This window comes from Oryza sativa, chromosome 5 (assembly GCF_034140825.1).
Source record: "Oryza sativa Japonica Group chromosome 5, ASM3414082v1".
In the NCBI taxonomy this organism is placed as follows: Eukaryota; Viridiplantae; Streptophyta; class Magnoliopsida; order Poales; family Poaceae; genus Oryza; species Oryza sativa.
In genome coordinates, this window is record NC_089039.1 from 2622708 (window position 1) to 2639037 (window position 16330).

Sequence of the window (16330 nt, forward strand, 5' to 3'; positions counted from 1 at the left end):
TTTAGTCAAAATTAAATTATTTTAAATTTGACCAGGTTTATAGACAAATATGGTAATATTTATATTATCAAATTAGTTTTATTCAATTAATAATTAAATATATTTTTTATAATAAAATTATATTGGGTCGAAAAATTTTTTTTCTATAAATTTGGTCAAACTTAAAGCAATTCATCTTATAACCTAAAACGGAGGGAGTACAATACTAAAATTAACTACATATAACCAGGGGCAAAGCTAATTTTTATAGATAGGGCATAGGATCCACAAAGACCTAACATAGTATTAGTGAGAGCTCATTGGTGTTTGATGTTTCGTTGGATAGTGATATGAACGGATCAGCACCGTGCCATCGCAATCAGTTACAAGAGTGAAAAACGAGAACACATGGATCACAATTCGGCTCAGCGGTTCTATGGAGTGGTGGCCTTTGGCCTCGCTCCGTCATCCCTTGTCACGTGAATGGTCATAGTCTTAGAAAGGGACTTGTTTTTCTAATTAAACTTCTTTAGGGTTTAACTACGTTCATAAAAAAAGAAACATCTGTAACACCAAATTAGTTTAATTAAATATAACACTAAATATATTGAATAAATTGTGATAATATAGTTTTTAGGTTTAAATTATTACTATATTTTTTTATAAATTTAATCAAACTTTAAAAATTGACTTATAATATACTACCTAGATCACATAATAATTGTATTTCTAACATTCAAATTTTAGAAAAAAAATTGTAATGAGGTGTGAGACCCAACAAATTTAATTAGTAGTAGAAGATATATTGTCTTCTAGCTTCCCATCTTTCCATCCCAATCTCAATCTCCTACCCTTTTAGTCAGTAATCAAGTTTATACGTATAAAATGCATGCACAAAGTGTGGTTATTATTATATATGGTTATTGTGATCATTTGTGTGTGCTGCTAATTAATTGCGTACACGCATGCATACACACACGCATTGTATTATAAAACATATGAAACACATAATTTACCTTATATTTGGAATTGAGGGAGTAATTATTTTTTGATGATAAGTGTAAAATGGAGCGAGTAGGAGGAAAAAAAAATGATTCAGGTGTCCTCGAGGGTTGAAAAGTGAACCGCGGAAGTTTGATCCAAAGATCGGACGGCCCATCTCAACCAAACCCAATCCAACCCAACCCGCTTCAGGGTTTATCGCTCACGCCGCGCCGCCTCCTCACCCCCGCCTCCCGCCGCCGCCGCTTCTCCCCGAACCTTCGCCGGCGAACGGCCGGGCATGTGGGCTGTGCGGAGTCTCCGCCGTAACCTCCTGCGAGCGGCCTCCTCGCCGCTCCACCCCAGGTGCCCTCTCCCCCCCGGGAGCTTCGCGGCGGGATGCGGCGGCGAGGCTGCGGCTGCGGCGTCGGCGCGGTCCGCGTTGCTGCCGCCGCCGGGGGCGGGGGGCGGGTGGTGGCGGCGGCGGATGATGTCGACGACGAAGGGGAGGAGCATGCGGAGCAAGGTGGAGAAGCGGATGGCGAGGGAGACCGGGCGCACGCAGCGGGAGCTGCGGCGCGCCGTCAAGCTCAGGAAGAAGCTCATGACCGACGATGAGAGGCTCATCTACAGCCTCAGGAGGGTAAAGGCTCCATCCATTTTTTTTTTGTTTTTTGTTTTTTTGAAAAAATTGGTGCTTGCTGTATCCTGTGGCGATATGCTTTCGATTACGATCTCGCATTGAATTGGATTTCACCTGTGCTTGCCTTGATGATGTTTATCATGTGATATCTTCCTCATGCTGAATGAATGCAATGCATAATTTTTGTGCACAGTTGTAGTTTAAGTTGGCTCCACGGCACACTTACGGAGAGAAACTAGAAATGTGTTGTCATTTCTAATGCCAGAGAAAGAAAATAAGAGTAAAAGCATTCCAATTGTTTATTAGTTCAGATCATTGTGCACCCACCAAAAAATATTGGATATGTTAGATTTTTCGGGTTTTACTTTGCTACCTAAGAATTTGATCCTTAGCAGTACCAAATCCAACTTCTATGCTTGTCAATTACTAGAAGTTTTTTTTAAAAAAAAAAAAATCAACGAGAGCGCTCATTCAAAACCTATCAGTCAACTCTTAGTCATAAACTCAAATGTTTGTTTTCACCACTATCTTTGTTCCTATTACAATATATATAATAGTTTGAACATAGTGAAATCATGGTCTTACTATACCCTGGTTACTTTCTTCCAGGCCAAGAAAAAAGTTGCTTTGCTTCTACAAAAGCTCAAGAAGTATGAGCTACCAGACTTGCCAGCTCCTCGACATGATCCCGAGCTGTTGACAGCCGAGCAACTACAGGCTTACAAGAAGATTGGATTCAGAAATAGAAACTACGTGCCTGTAGGAGTTCGTGGAGTTTTTGGAGGTGTTGTTCAAAACATGCATATGCACTGGAAATTCCATGAAACTGTGCAAGTTTGCTGTGACAACTTCCCAAAGGAAAAAATCAAGGAAATGGCAGCGATGCTGACAAGATTGAGTGGTGGCATAGTGATCAACATTCATAATACCAAGACGATTATCATGTTTCGAGGAAGAAACTATCGTCAACCAAAGAACCTCATACCTTTGAACACACTAACCAAAAGGAAGGTCAGTTTCTTGCAGTTAAGCTGTTTGTGGCACTTGCCAATTGGAGTTGTCTAGTTACTTCTATTCATGTGTGTTTATGCTTTGGATTATGCAAGCTATGTGTATGACATTCGCCACTTCCCATGGATTACCCTGATTTTTTTCATGTTTGATTCATCATTCATCTAAACTAAATCATGTTCTTTTAAACGTTTTGTGTGAATGACTAATTTTATTTACTTTTATACATTAACTTTCCTTGCATTACTTGCTTTGTGCATGGATAACAGAGCTTGCTATAATTGCCCTTATGCAGGCTTTATTCAAGGCTAGATTTGAGCAGGCTCTAGAGTCACAGAAACTAAACATCAAGAAGATAGAGACACAACTCCGTCGTAAGGGTATCAATCCGGAGGACCCAGTTGCCATGGCCAGCATACAGCGAGTTGCATCAACATTCTTCCGAGCCATAGATGAGCAGCAGGGTACTCCCTACGTCTTCCGTGGTGATACACAACCAACTGCTGGGACCACTGAAATAAAGGAACCACATGATCAGCAATCTGAGGATAGCGACCAGGAAGAGCTTGATCGCTTTATAGCAGAAATAGAGACCGCAGCTGAGCAGCAATGGGAGGAAGAAGAGGCAGCGGAGAAAGAAGAATCTTCTCGACTGCGATACTGGGACAGAGAAGAGGGGAGTGAGAGGAGGGGTTTCAATAGGAGCTACGACAACCCAGGCAATGAATATAGAGACCAGGGAAGATACACGAGAGACAACAACAGAAGGACAGCGGATTCAAGGAGGTGGGACGATGATAGCGAGATAGATGTGTCAGGTGAGGAATGGGACTCTGATGACGATAAGGATAATGTATTTGACAATGACGTAGATGCTCCTGATGAACACCCTCGACGATTTGAAAGCATGAGAAGCGAGAAGAGCAGATCCGATCGCAGTCGGAATTATACATCTAGGGGTTCCAGAAGTTCCATTGAGAAACCAAGGAATTCAGCTACTGCTTCTGGTAGAAGCGTGTTCAGGGAAAGTGAGGATGATGAGTTAGATACTGAAGATGATGAGTTGTGGGGACCAGATTTGAAGGAAGAGAGAAACTTGAGAGCCCCTAAGGTGAATTTCGCTAACTATCACAGTGGCACCAGCAGCGAGGAGGACACTGATGACAACTGGAAACAAGACTCCAGGACTGGCAATACGAGGAAGAATACTGATGAGAGCTGGGACAGTGACTAATGAAGAATAAGAAATCGAATATTTCGAAACTAAGATATTTCATGGCTGCCACAGGTTACATTCTCGCCTAACGGTGAACTGGATGGAAGACAATACACTTGGTTTTGGTGAGACCAACTGTTCTTTTAACAGTTCATATTGAAACCTTCAGAGTTCAGACATTGCTTTGGTCCCAACTGACATCGCTATAAATTGCCTGCATTGGATCTTAGACTGCAATGACACTGCTATCACATCCTCAAATCAGGGGCCTGCATGTTTTAGGCATGCGAATTCCTTGGGCTCTTAACAAAGAGACATGCACATATACATACTTTGATGGTCCTGTATGTCGTCGTCTATGTCGAGATATATGATGTATTCATTGAATTACTTCATTGAATGCTCTTGATAAGCTTAAGAAAGCACTGCCATTTATTGCGCCCTTCTAACTGCAGTGAGCCTGTCTTGTCCTAGCTAGATTCAGGGCTTGTTTGAAATGCAGAAATTTCATACTCCCAAGTTCCTCCATTCCAAAGGAGGTAGAATGTTTTTCCCCCTGTCCCCAGCCATACTTTTCTAGTAGTTCAGGCGTAGCACTAGAGCCACATTATAATTAACCATGATAAAACATATAATTCAGACTCTGATCACTATCAACTGAAAGCCAAAGCAATGCTCAACGACTATCAGCTCAATGACAAAGCAATGCTCAACGGGAAGCATTTGAAAGATGTATACTAACCAAATTAAGTAACATATACACGAATATAAGCCTGTCTAGCCAATATCTAGTGCCAAAAAATTATTCGTAAGTTTACCTAGCAGAGGTAGCAAGAGATACAACACCACGAGACCTTTCAGATTTCGACAGGAAACTAGAAACTACTGAACCAATGAAAAAAAATATTTCCACAAATTCTTGGTGGAAAAAGAATTCTTTTGGTGCAGCCTATTTGGTGCCTAAAAATTTGTCACCTCCATCAATGTCCTCCTCCCTCTTTTGCTGTTGAATCCTAAATGTAGTGGTCAACCGAAACAGATGTCACTGCATTTGATCATAAAAACTGTAGGATATCAATGAGTTAGCAAAATCTTGAATTATTGTCCTTTGTCATCATGCCAAAGCTCATTGCAGAAACCATTTCGTTGCCTCTTGCAGTTTATGGCTTCTCCAAAGGAATCAACAAGCTGCTCAGCCAGACCACTTGGCTCATTGATTAGTGTTTTGATGAATGTAGTTACAACTCTACGGTCATTCTCCGTTGATCTTAGACTAAACCAGGTCAAGAACTTCATCCTGAAATCATTATCTATGTGTCCCTTGCATTCCAGCATCCTGATCTTCTGCACACAGTACTCAAAGTCCTCATCCAACTCCCTCGGTCTTGCAAGCTGCTTCTCACGGCAAATAGTGGAAGCACCATCTTGTTCACAGCCCTCTGGCCGAGATTCAACAGCAGGTGGTTCAGCTTCAGCACTCCGGCCCACCGCGCAGGTCTCTGAGCCACCACTATCGTTGGATCTTACTGGTACAATCTTTGAATTGTAACACTTGTCCGGGGAAATGTCCATGGGGACAGGTGCCTCAACGTTTAGGTCAGGAACAGAAAATGTGCTGAACTGAAGTTTGCGGCACGCACCAGATAACAATTGACCCTGTTCACTGTTCTCTGTTTGCTCCACGTCTGTGACACTTCTGTCACATGAAGCTTCATGCATATCTTCACAAAACCCTTCAAAACGGCCTTCCTCAGTCCAAGCTTGCCGCAATATCTTCCCAACATCTCGGATCTTAAATCCAGTCGACTTAAAAGCCTGTGTCTTCTCTCTTCTATGTGTATGTGCATCTGCTCCCGCTACATTCTGTGTGGTACGTTTAAACAATAACTCCTTGCTCCCCGTATAACATTTAGATTCAGAATGGCCTAGTATCCCATCATCTGTGAATGATATAATTCTGAAGGAATACTGTGTGCATGGGGCAAGGTTAAAAACAAGTACTTTTCTTTGATCTTTGGACAAAACTACAGGCTCTTCCATGCTTGGCTCCTCTCTGCTCTTCCAGTACCATAGTTTATAACCCCTGATAGTGTCAGAGGATGGTAATGGAGTTTCTTTTAGAATAATAACAATGGAAGAAGATGTTATCTCTACAAATCTGAATCTACAGGCAGCAGGTAAGGAATCTGCATGATAAGAAGTCCATTAGCTTCTTTTGTACTATCATCACCACGATTATATTATAGATACCAGTATGTAACAATGAAGTCATGTAAGGAAGACCATTACCTTGAAGATGCAGGTCTGGGGAACTCAGCAACTCATCAGCTCTTTCAATAGCTAGAGAGCAAAGTTTCTGCAAATCACTACCAGCAGGCAACCTGCTTACAATACCACGTGCCATCTTTGCCGACATTCCATCCAGTGGACCAACTTCACTTTCCAATTTTGCTTTTGCATCTTCAATAATACCATGCAATTCTTTAAAGCGGGTAGTTCCCCCCAGTAGCCGATAACTCAAATAGATGCGGTGGCAGAGCATATCTACTCGGCGTGCATCTTTGGCAATCACCAATTGCCTTTTCCAATAACTGCCGGAGTAAATATTCATGCGAACCACACGAATTAAACATGTCAGTTAAAAAGTTTCCGAATAATCTAACAAGCAATACTACCAGTGAATTGAAGCTATAAATTCAACATAGGACAATGATTTCAGCTATGCTCAACATGAGACGATTTCAACAATGCAAAATTAGTATATGACATCTTGAAGTGCACCTATCTGGTATTATATTTGGTACCATGCAAAATTAGTATGTTGTAGTGTGGAAAGTAACACAGAAATACTAACATTGTTAACAAAGACAATGGAGTTAGCTTATCGTACACACTGTATATTGGTCATATCTTATGCTTTAAATTAGTTTACAAAAGAAGAAAAAGGTCCGGCTTATTCTCTAGCTTGTGCTTCTAGGGAAAAATGATGAGATGTTCTAGATTCCTAGTTGAGTTGAATAGTGCCTATGCACTATAAATAATGTCTAGTTGTTCTTTTATTGATTGCCACTGAGATGTTACCTATCAAAGAAAAGGAAGGGCATAAAGTTTATAAACGAGCTTTTAATTTAATGCGCATAAATATATTGCATAGACAAAATGCCAATTGCAGCACTGTTTTCCATTAGAGAATTGGGACTAGATCATGTTATATTTTGACACTTTAATGAAGATGATAATAAAATTGTGACTAGAAACATATAAAAAGAATAAGATTCGTATAGTTGCTACAAAGTGTGCTTACCCTAGTATTCCGGAAACCTTTCCACATGAAGCGCAAGAATAACTCCCATCAAGTTGAATAATATTCCCAAGATTAAAGCAGCCAACCCTCTTGTGTTGGAGCGCACACTCAATATGGCAAGAAGACCCACAGCAGTTCTTGTCATCATTTTCAGATGCACAAACCAACCATAGACTAGGATCCTTATTGTCATCAAACTGATGGCAAATACAACATGAGCACCTCTTGCAGAAGGAATCTTCAGATGTTACAACAGCTTTACAGGCCAAATTCTTACAGATCCAAGTGCTAATGCATTTCACGTCACGGACAGGACACTCGCCATTCACCACTTCCTTCTTACAAACATGGCCATTTGTTTCTTTTAAGTTAGTTGGAGATTGTTTCTGCAATTGAAGGTTCTTGCTTGCTTTAACAGGAGTAGCTTTGGTCATTTCTTCCCTTCGGTTAAGCAAGCCACCTTCCCTTTTTCTTTTTCCGTTCACGTACTGGCATCAGTAATAATCTTCTAGGGTAATAGTTTCTAAACCCTCTCTGAACATCTTGCAGAATCTTTCGAAACACTGACCCACTTTATTGCGAGGACGTCATCCACCAAAGATAATCAATGTCCAATAACTGAAATGCAATATCATATCTTTGATAAGCAAGAACTGTTATTCCGGGTTCTAAATTAAACAGTATATGGTATATAATCAATGTAAGAGGGGTCCACACCGCGGGCAATCGTATAAAAAGGAATTAAAAAAACATCAACATGGCAGGATCCTTAATAGTCTGGTATAACTACCCACATCATAAGACAATGTTTAGAATGAATAACGCTATGTGAATTGTCTTACATTTATTAATGTAGCATCTTATTAATGAAGGCATGCCTGAAACAAACAGATTTGTACAACGGAAACGATGAAGAAACGCCTCAATCATGTTAACGGTAATTTAATGACCCAACTGTAATAACTTCAAAAACTACCAAGATCTATTTACTAAAGTAACATATGCATGGTTTGTTCCGATCTCGTCATTAGTACAATCACAGCATGAACAAATTTTAAAATAGGATTTTTGTGCTAGGGTTTTTCTGTCGGTAAAAATGGCTGGCAGAGAGACAGCAAGCCAAATGGAACAAGTTACTAATATTGACCTATCGTTGATTAATCCAGAAATCATTTGGTTACTTCTGCCAATCCAACAAAGCTATTACACAAAAAATGAAAGATAGCTCCACGAGGAACAGCAGCACAACTTCAAGGCAACGAGTTTCCATCTAAATGAGCCTAGAATCATCGTCAACTTTTAGCCGTTGGCACAATCAAGCGGCGAATCAACCGAGCTCCCGCCCAATCTCGCATCATCGGCATACAAACAAACAAACAACCAAACGAATCGCGGCACAGAATCACGCAACACCAACGCCCGCTCATCCTAAAGCTAGAACCCGTAACTCGCGAGGTTTGAAATCCACGGGTCATGTGGAGAGGGGGGGCCAGAACGGGAGAGCATACCACCTTCCGCACCGCTCGATCCCCTTCCCGCCACCGCCCCTCACCACGGCGGCGGAAGCTAGGGTTTGCGGCCGCGGCAAAATAGCCTTCCAGCGGTGCGCGGGGGAACGGGGAACGGGAGATCCCCAATGTGCGAGGCGGCGACGCGGGAGGAGGAAGCCGCGCGCGGCTACCGCGAAGGGGAAGGGGAGGCGGCGACCCTCCGGCGAGCTCGCGTCGCCGTCGTCGTCGCGAGTCAAGGGGAGGGAGGAGGAGGCGGCGGCGGCGGCGGGTGGGAGGAGCGAAACAACGGTGGGAATTGAGAAGGCAAAAGAGAGAGAGAGAGAGAGAGAGAGAGAGAGAGAGAGGAGGCAAGTCAAGTCGAACAAGTCGGCGAGGGCGAGGCGACGTTGGAACGGAAACGGTAACGGTAACGGAACGGGAGCGGCGGGTCGCGTGTGAACTGGTTACCTGGACTGGACGCGGTTTCGTTGGTGGGAAGCGGGCTGGTGGGCCGGAGCGACCCGGCCCGTTGAACATTGGTGTTACCAGTTCATCGGACGGCCCATGGTCTTGCCACGCCGGAGCTGGAAGCCTGCAATTACTCCCTCCGTGCTAAAATAGTATACGTATATATTGTACTATTGGTATCAATTGGGACATGTTCACTATCATGTATTAGTACTATTAATTAATATATTATTACTATGAATCTAGACATGTTCCTTATTACTGTGAATCTAGACATGTTCACTATCTATCCATATCCTAGTATTACAAATTTAAACATATTTCTATCTATATCTTAGTACTATGAATCTAGACATTTCCCTATCCAAATACTAGTATTACGAATTTAGGCATGTTCGCTATCCATGTCTTAGTATTATCAATCTAGATATGCTACTTGTCTAGATTCGTCATATTACTAATACATGTCCAATATTAGGTTTTATATTTTTGGGACGGAAGAAGTATAAATTTGTAGCGATAGTGAAAAGAGGGCTGGCAACATAAGTGACGAAGAAAAGCCTCTAAAATTAGTCTGTCCTAAAATCTAAATTGAAAATTATCTCTGAATTATTATAATACAAAGCCTTGCCAATAATTATAATCAAAAGAATTGGTACAACGCGTCAGACTAGGCTATACTACATGTTATTAGCACGATGGTATCTTGGCAGTGGCAGTTAAAATTAAAGCAACATTTTTTTCATAATTATCGCTTCTCTTTTTTCTACGAAGCAAAGCGTTTTCAAGAAGCAGAAATGAACCAGGGAGTCATAATATTCCTTTGCATAAAATTCTTCCAGTGATTCTTTGAAGTTAAACTCACAACAATTATTTGTCAAACTGAGAAATGACCATTCAGATACACTCGCAGCTGAAGCCTGAAAGGTAGCAATGGAATGGACATCTAATGTCAAATTACTCAGCAGAATAAACTCTCTAAACCAGTGTGATAAGTAACATTCCGACAACAGTAAGTTTACAAAAGTTAAAAGAAACTTGAGAATCAGATTTTCCGCGATGCGGATGAAAATCCTTCAGGTTGGACTTGGGTACCCTGATCCTTGTCATCATGCTTGATGGTTTCATCTCTTGATGGTTTCATATTCGCTTTGTGCTATCCTAATTTCAGTTCGTTGATCTTCTCAAGTGCTAACATATTGATGATGTATCCAGCAGTTTTATTAACACAAAATCTAACTCGCATTGGATTAGTGACGACGACATTATGCCTGTGCGTTACTGTTTCTCCTTGGTCCAAAACGAATGCTCAGATTGTCCAAGACACGGCTAACATTCATGAGCCGTGGATCATCAGAAGGAATTTCACGTTCCTGATTTGAAAAGAAGGGAGATGAAATGTAATTAGAATAAAAAGAGAGAAACATGAATAAAACTCCATATACTAGTAGTTTATAACAGTGACTTTAGGTCAGCATACTATGATATGTAAATATCCAATGATTTCAAAAAAAAAAATCAGGACGGTACGCAGCTAATGAATTTACTCAATGCAATATAAGGAAACAATATCATGGGTGATTCTAGGGTGAATTAAACATACTAGCCACAATATTGCAAAATCTGAGCTTACCTTCAAACCCTTGTAGTATGCTTCAACAGCAGGAAGTGATGGAGTGATTCTGCGGTTTTGCATGAGATCCCAGACATAATTTGCTATTGTATATCCACCAGTCTGAAAGAATCCACAGAGTTTCAACCGTAAGTGATTTGGGAAGCTATTTGGATTCATTTCAAGAATATGACATAAGTAAAATAATTGTGTTTTCTTCAAATAGATGCATTAGCATTTGTAGGACTTGCAAGTACAGGAGGGTGGTAGCTGTGATACTTACCTTTTCACCTGAAGCTGCAAGTAGAAGATCAGTTCCCATCCTTGCGTTTAAGAAGAAATTTCTCGAAGTCATCTTCTCCTGAAAAATATTCTGAGATGTAAAAAATTGAATTTCTAAGTTGGAGAAACTAGAAAACCAAAACAGAAGGAAAAATTACTATGGTTTCTTGAGCAAGTTGCATTCCTCTTGGTGTATGCCCAATCATAGCTCCCTCAGCAAGTGTCTGCATGCCAATTATGCATAGAATACACACAAATATATATGAGAGCACAAAGTTCGAAACAAGAGATAGAGTGTCAACTGAAATGGACTACTTTTTTATGATTTCCATGTAGATCCTCAATGAGCTCCACCATGGTAAAAGTTATTTATTTATTTAGCAGTGCTGTAAAAGACAATGCTACTGTGACTAATAAGCAAGAAAGCAGATAGTATAAATCCTATATAGTAACTAAAATGTAAGAAATGGTATAGTGCCTTAATTTGTGTTTCAGTTCAAAAGCTTAGAAACGGCACAAAACCAGAGTAGGTTCAGCAGTGTATACTGTATAGTAAACCTGTTATTCACTAGAATTGTAAATTATGTAGAGGAATCCAAAGTTCCAAACCTATGTTGCTTGTCAACCAAAAAAGTAACAGTATCACTTTTGACAAGACAATGATCAAACTGATTTTTAAATTTCATGAAACCACTAGGAACTGATGTAGTGAACACAAGAGGTAAGCTAATCGTGTGAACTTAACAGTGATTGATCTCAAACTTGTTTTTTTTTTATGACATAAGAATAGTAGAATCGTGCAAACTACACTATCTTATCGACTCGGTCTTTTTTTTACTCTGTAGAGGGATTAGGTACTAAACATAATTTTTGTACTTTCAGAATACAGTTAGCACTTATGGTTAATGATTAATGATCTCAAACTTGTTTCATTTTTTTTGTACTTAACTTTTTTCCCTGCCAAAAAAAAAATCACTTCCTCAACAAAAGTTTCCCTTCTTACTAAGGGTTTTACTCACCACATACAACTCTGCAGGCGGGGATTTTGAGCTTGTGTACTCTTCAAAAATCTTAACGGCGGAATCAATATCTCCACATTGAAGATAACACCTTTTTCAGTTAAAAGAATAACAAAATAGCAGCTAGAATCAGAAACTAGTTGGTAGTACAATAAAACAGGACACATGAAGGGGTAGCAAAACAAGGACAGACATGCCCAAAAAATAGAAAATATACCATTCCCAAAAGGAATCCATTAAAAAAAGCAATGATCCTTTGATATGAACAGTTATAATATATGTGTACTCAAGAAGGTTTTCAGCAAATATAATACTCAAGACTGAAAATTTAGAGAGCAGAGAAACACCAGATATTTTTTAAAGATGAATGTTCTTTCATACTTTAACAATAATAATGAGGGCATAGTGGGACATACTTCTATACTGTACACCTCTGGAACAACTAACAATGCAATTAGATCACTACATCATATTGTTCAGGCACTAAAACTTATATCAGGAAATGGTAAACATCCATAGAATAGATTACCTCATAGCTTGCATCGCAATGAAGGCATCATAAGTAAATCCATCTTTAATAAGCATGTCAAGAAGTACTTCAAGTGTCTGCAGAATAGCAAAGTAAATTGAACTTCTTCATGGAACTAGGACATATAACTCAATGTTGAAGATTTTGGGCAACAGTAGGGTACGCGAAAGCATACATTTATGTCAACTGTCGAGGCTGCTGAACAGCAACCACGAACTCACTCCGTCCAACAATATAAGCATTTCTAGGTTGTTTAGCAAATAAGGTTGAGGAGAAAAGATTTTAGTGCCCCTCATTTGATGGGAGATGGTTGGGGGGGGGTGTAATATAGGAAGAAATTTGTATTAGAGATTGAGAACTGAGAGGTGATTCATGTGACAAGTAGTGTAGGAATGCTTATATTCTAGGACAAAATTCAAATGCTTGTATTGTTGGATGGAGGGAGTATTAGTTAATGCAAAAAAGGTAACACAAAGGCAAAATAAGCACACCTCTTTGCTCTTCAGGTCTGCACAAGCATGGATAGCAACATGATAAATTGTCATCTGTTTATAGACAAATGCTTGTCTATGTACATATTCAGCTGTTGGCAGGTTATAAAGCTCTTCCTCTGACACATTCATCATTATATTTTCGGAGCTATCTTTTGATACTCTTTCAACATTTTTCCAACCTTTTGACTGCTGAACAAACTCGACAATCTGATAGAAAAAAATTGTAGTTCAAATTAACTGTTTGAACATGTTAAATACATCCATCTAATAACTGCCCATGTATGCAAAACATACTTTTGTCATAGTCTCCTCAGTGGTTGGTGCCTTGTTCTTGAATGCGGTTATTAGTCCAGCATAACAAAACTTGTTTAATCCAAGCCCAGCAGCGGTCATATCACGAACTATAGCATACCTGTCAAAACAAAATATTTATGAGAAGTTTCTCACAAAAGGGTAAATGGTTAAAGTAGAAACTGCAGTACGTTAAGTAACATTTCTATTAATATGGATGTATTGGCATGGAAGTAACAGCAAGTTAATTGTACTGCAACCTCCAGATCGGTTACATTGGTACTAACAATTCCAATATTCTTAAATTCAAAACATAAGTTATATATGATTTTACATTTTGTAATATCTTTCTACATTTTTTCCTCACATGCTCAATCAGGCAGATCCATGCAGATTCAATAGAGTGATTAGCAGTTCGGATGAAGTGAACAGAAATAACAAAGGTAATGAGTTATTAATGTCAATTAGGCCTTGGCTTATTCATTGCTAGATGGTATTCAGTACTTCATGAAATCATGCTATGCATAGTGAACCACAATGTGTATAGACCAAACGATTTTATATTTCAGCCTCAGTTGTTGCCGTGATCTACTGTTTGAGCAAAAGAATGTTGAGGAACCCTTACACTTGATCTGTACGCCCTGTTGCTGCAAGTGCATTCAAAAGACAAGTGTATGTTTCACCTTTCAACTTAACGCCATGTGCCTTCATTTCTTCTAAAAGCTTTTACAGGTAGCAAGATGAAAGCATTAGTGAGCATAGGAACAAAGATAATACATTCCAAATAGGAGAACAGCACCACATGACCACAATAACAAAAACTCAATTATTGTCTAACCATGATCGCTGCATCTGAGTTTTTGCTTTTCCCACAAGTGGAGATCAAGAAGTTGTAAAGGTTAACCTACAAAATATAATGCCTTTAGCCCAACCAATCTCACAAAACCCTAAACAAGAGATGAAATTAATTCAAAGAAGACACGGTCTAACATCAGGCTGCAAACCCATTTCTTTCATCTGATCACGAAAGTAGAATGCATCTTGTAGCCGGCTGCCTTTCATGGCACCGACTATGAGATTGTGGAATGTGTCCCGCACAGGCTGAACCCCATCAAGCATCATGTCATCATAAGCATCACGCAATAGGTAGTGCCTAAAAACAATGCAAAAGTTCTGTTCAGACTTGATAAAGAATAGAGCCTAAGCAAACAGAGGTTACTACCATGGAACTGCTACCGACAAAACAAAGACTCACAATGGCACAATCATGCAGAACAAAACACATGGACGTATCAACATAGGGCATCAAATGGTTGGTAGTCCAAGCTACATAAATAAATTCTCAAGAATGGCTATCAACCAAAAGATATAGCTTAATGTGGCAAACATAAGGTGAAAAAGTGTTTGCCAAATACACCATTTGCATAAATGTACTGATAAATACTCCCTCCTTCCCAAATTGATCATCATATATGTTTATGCACCAAAACCAAGGATAATTTATAATTTAAAACACATCAATGAAGACATCATGCACACATTCTCCCACAATGCATGCATCGATTAAAACACCATGTCAATTACTCCTTAGCATGCACACATTCTCCCATGTTGCATTAAATGTATTCTGATGAAATCTGTGTTCATGTAGTTATATGATGATCAATTTGAGAAATTTTGAATTCCATTATATAATAATCAATTTGGGAAGGAGGGAGTATTGTATAAGAAAAAAGCATTGAGCATATATGATATATCTTATAAAATCAAGATGGAAGTTGACATTATAAAATGTGCATATTTTGGTCAAGAAAGCTACAAACTTGACAAACCAAACATGTGTACTAACTTCTGAACTTAGATGGTTTGCAAGTAATTCAGGTGAAACTAAGGCACTCTAGCTTCCTAGGCTCAGTGATAAGTACTTAGGGTCAAACTGTGGCACTAGAGCTGCCCATGCTCACTGGCGTATTGTATTGAGACAGACTGGAGGAAATACAGACGAGTGAATCAACCTACATTCAGCACAAAGACAGCCACCAGAAACAAGAATGCTTCCTGTACAGCACTAAAAATCCTTGTGTGCAAAATAGTACAATGGTCTACAATCGACACCATGTATAATTGTGTTCATCTGGCATTCTGGCCGGTAGCATGCCCGGTTGCAGAATGGCCACATTTAGGCTAGCGAGCGTTGTGCTCTTGTACAAACTAAATCATCGAGGAAGCAGGAAAAAATAATCACAACTAAGCCATCTCAACAAGCATGCCAGCGCTCGGCATTGCGTCGAACAGTTGGCATGCAAGAACCGAGAGACATGCCTGCGCTGCGCGGTGAGGGACCCGAAGACGGTATTGTACTCGGAGATGTTGTTGGCGTAGTTCCGGCGATTGTACTCCTCCGTCGACGTCGCCACCCCGCGCCGCCCCATCGCCGCCGCCGCCACCGCTGAAGCCGCCGCATGCCGCAACCGCCCTGCACAGCCAGATCCAAAAAGGTCAAGGAGATCTTGGACCACGCATAGGGGCTCGGCCCTAGGAGAAATGGAGGGCGGGTGTACCTTGGAGCAGGAGGGAGTTGCTGAGGAGGCTCATGGCGCCGGCGGCGCAGTGGAGAGAGCGGCGGAGGTGGTGGTGGCGCTGCCGCTTCGTGTGGAGGAGGAAGACGAAGCGAGAGAGAGAGAGGAAGAGGGTTTTAACTCGTGGATCCATTCGAGCGCTGCACCATCCGATCGTACTGGAATGGAATGGACGGCCAAGATCAAAATGGGCCGAGATAAATCGATCTCAATCGGAACATTCGACGAGACGGCCCAAGACCAACAGTGCAAGGGTTGTTTTATTTTTTTTTTCCCTGGCAAATGTTGCCAGCTCAATGTGAATTTTACTGTTTTCTTCCGGGATAATTTATTTTTACCTGGACAATGTGAGATGTGAAATTTACCAATACGAGTAATAATATTATTCCCTCTTTTTAACGATTTCGCAACGTCAAATTTACTCTAAAATAC

General features: G+C 40.3%; 3 protein-coding genes across 4 annotated transcripts; 1 reads left to right on the plus strand and 2 right to left on the minus strand.

Moving 5' to 3' along the window:
- Positions 1-1127: 1127 nt before the first annotated feature.
- Positions 1128-4279, plus strand: LOC4337792 (CRM-domain containing factor CFM9, mitochondrial). Its single transcript, XM_015784378.3, has 3 exons — positions 1128-1603; positions 2213-2614; positions 2910-4279. Exons 1-3 carry the CDS (start codon positions 1262-1264, stop codon positions 3846-3848), a joined length of 1683 nt encoding a protein of 560 aa, XP_015639864.1. The 5' UTR covers positions 1128-1261; the 3' UTR covers positions 3849-4279.
- A 246-nt stretch (positions 4280-4525) lies between these two features.
- LOC4337793 (VIN3-like protein 1) lies at positions 4526-8950 on the minus strand. Of its 2 annotated transcripts, none has more exons than XM_015784377.3 (4): positions 8646-8950; positions 7135-7752; positions 6120-6421; positions 4526-6016 (listed from the first exon to the last, which is right to left on the minus strand). In XM_015784377.3, exons 2-4 carry the CDS (start codon positions 7566-7568, stop codon positions 4929-4931), a joined length of 1824 nt encoding a protein of 607 aa, XP_015639863.1. In that variant the 5' UTR covers positions 7569-7752; positions 8646-8950; the 3' UTR covers positions 4526-4928. The 2 variants fall into 2 exon arrangements, with proteins under 2 accessions (XP_015639863.1, XP_015639862.1); XM_015784376.3 differs by having other exon boundaries at positions 8643-8950.
- A 940-nt stretch (positions 8951-9890) lies between these two features.
- Positions 9891-16033, minus strand: LOC4337794 (pentatricopeptide repeat-containing protein At4g35850, mitochondrial). The gene is made up of 13 exons (XM_015785260.3): positions 15881-16033; positions 15642-15795; positions 14310-14472; positions 14158-14223; positions 13945-14042; positions 13323-13440; positions 13026-13235; positions 12535-12611; positions 12006-12096; positions 11145-11210; positions 10988-11065; positions 10726-10827; positions 9891-10465 (listed from the first exon to the last, which is right to left on the minus strand). Exons 1-13 carry the CDS (start codon positions 16029-16031, stop codon positions 10358-10360), a joined length of 1482 nt encoding a protein of 493 aa, XP_015640746.1. The 5' UTR covers positions 16032-16033; the 3' UTR covers positions 9891-10357.
- Between the last annotated feature and the right edge of the window lie 297 nt (positions 16034-16330).

Bases quoted from the DNA above. Each gene is read 5' to 3' on its own strand.
- LOC4337794 (XM_015785260.3), bottom strand. From the start codon at position 16,031: ATGGATCCACGAGTTAAAACCCTCTTCCTCTCTCTCTCTCGCTTCGTC. The intron at 14,043-14,157 runs GTTAGACAATAA...TACCTGTAAAAG, and splicing joins ACTCAGATGCAGCGATCATG to CTTTTAGAAGAAATGAAGGC. The intron at 12,612-13,025 runs GTGTGCTTATTT...GCTATTCTGCAG, and splicing joins CAGACCTGAAGAGCAAAGAG to ACACTTGAAGTACTTCTTGA.
- LOC4337793 (XM_015784377.3), bottom strand. From the start codon at position 7,568: ATGACCAAAGCTACTCCTGTTAAAGCAAGCAAGAACCTTCAATTGCAG. The intron at 6,422-7,134 runs GTAAGCACACTT...TTACTCCGGCAG, and splicing joins AAGGTTTCCGGAATACTAGG to TTATTGGAAAAGGCAATTGG. The intron at 6,017-6,119 runs GTAATGGTCTTC...CTTATCATGCAG, and splicing joins CCCAGACCTGCATCTTCAAG to ATTCCTTACCTGCTGCCTGT.
- LOC4337792 (XM_015784378.3), top strand. From the start codon at position 1,262: ATGTGGGCTGTGCGGAGTCTCCGCCGTAACCTCCTGCGAGCGGCCTCC. The intron at 1,604-2,212 runs GTAAAGGCTCCA...ACTTTCTTCCAG, and splicing joins TCATCTACAGCCTCAGGAGG to GCCAAGAAAAAAGTTGCTTT. The intron at 2,615-2,909 runs GTCAGTTTCTTG...GCCCTTATGCAG, and splicing joins ACACACTAACCAAAAGGAAG to GCTTTATTCAAGGCTAGATT.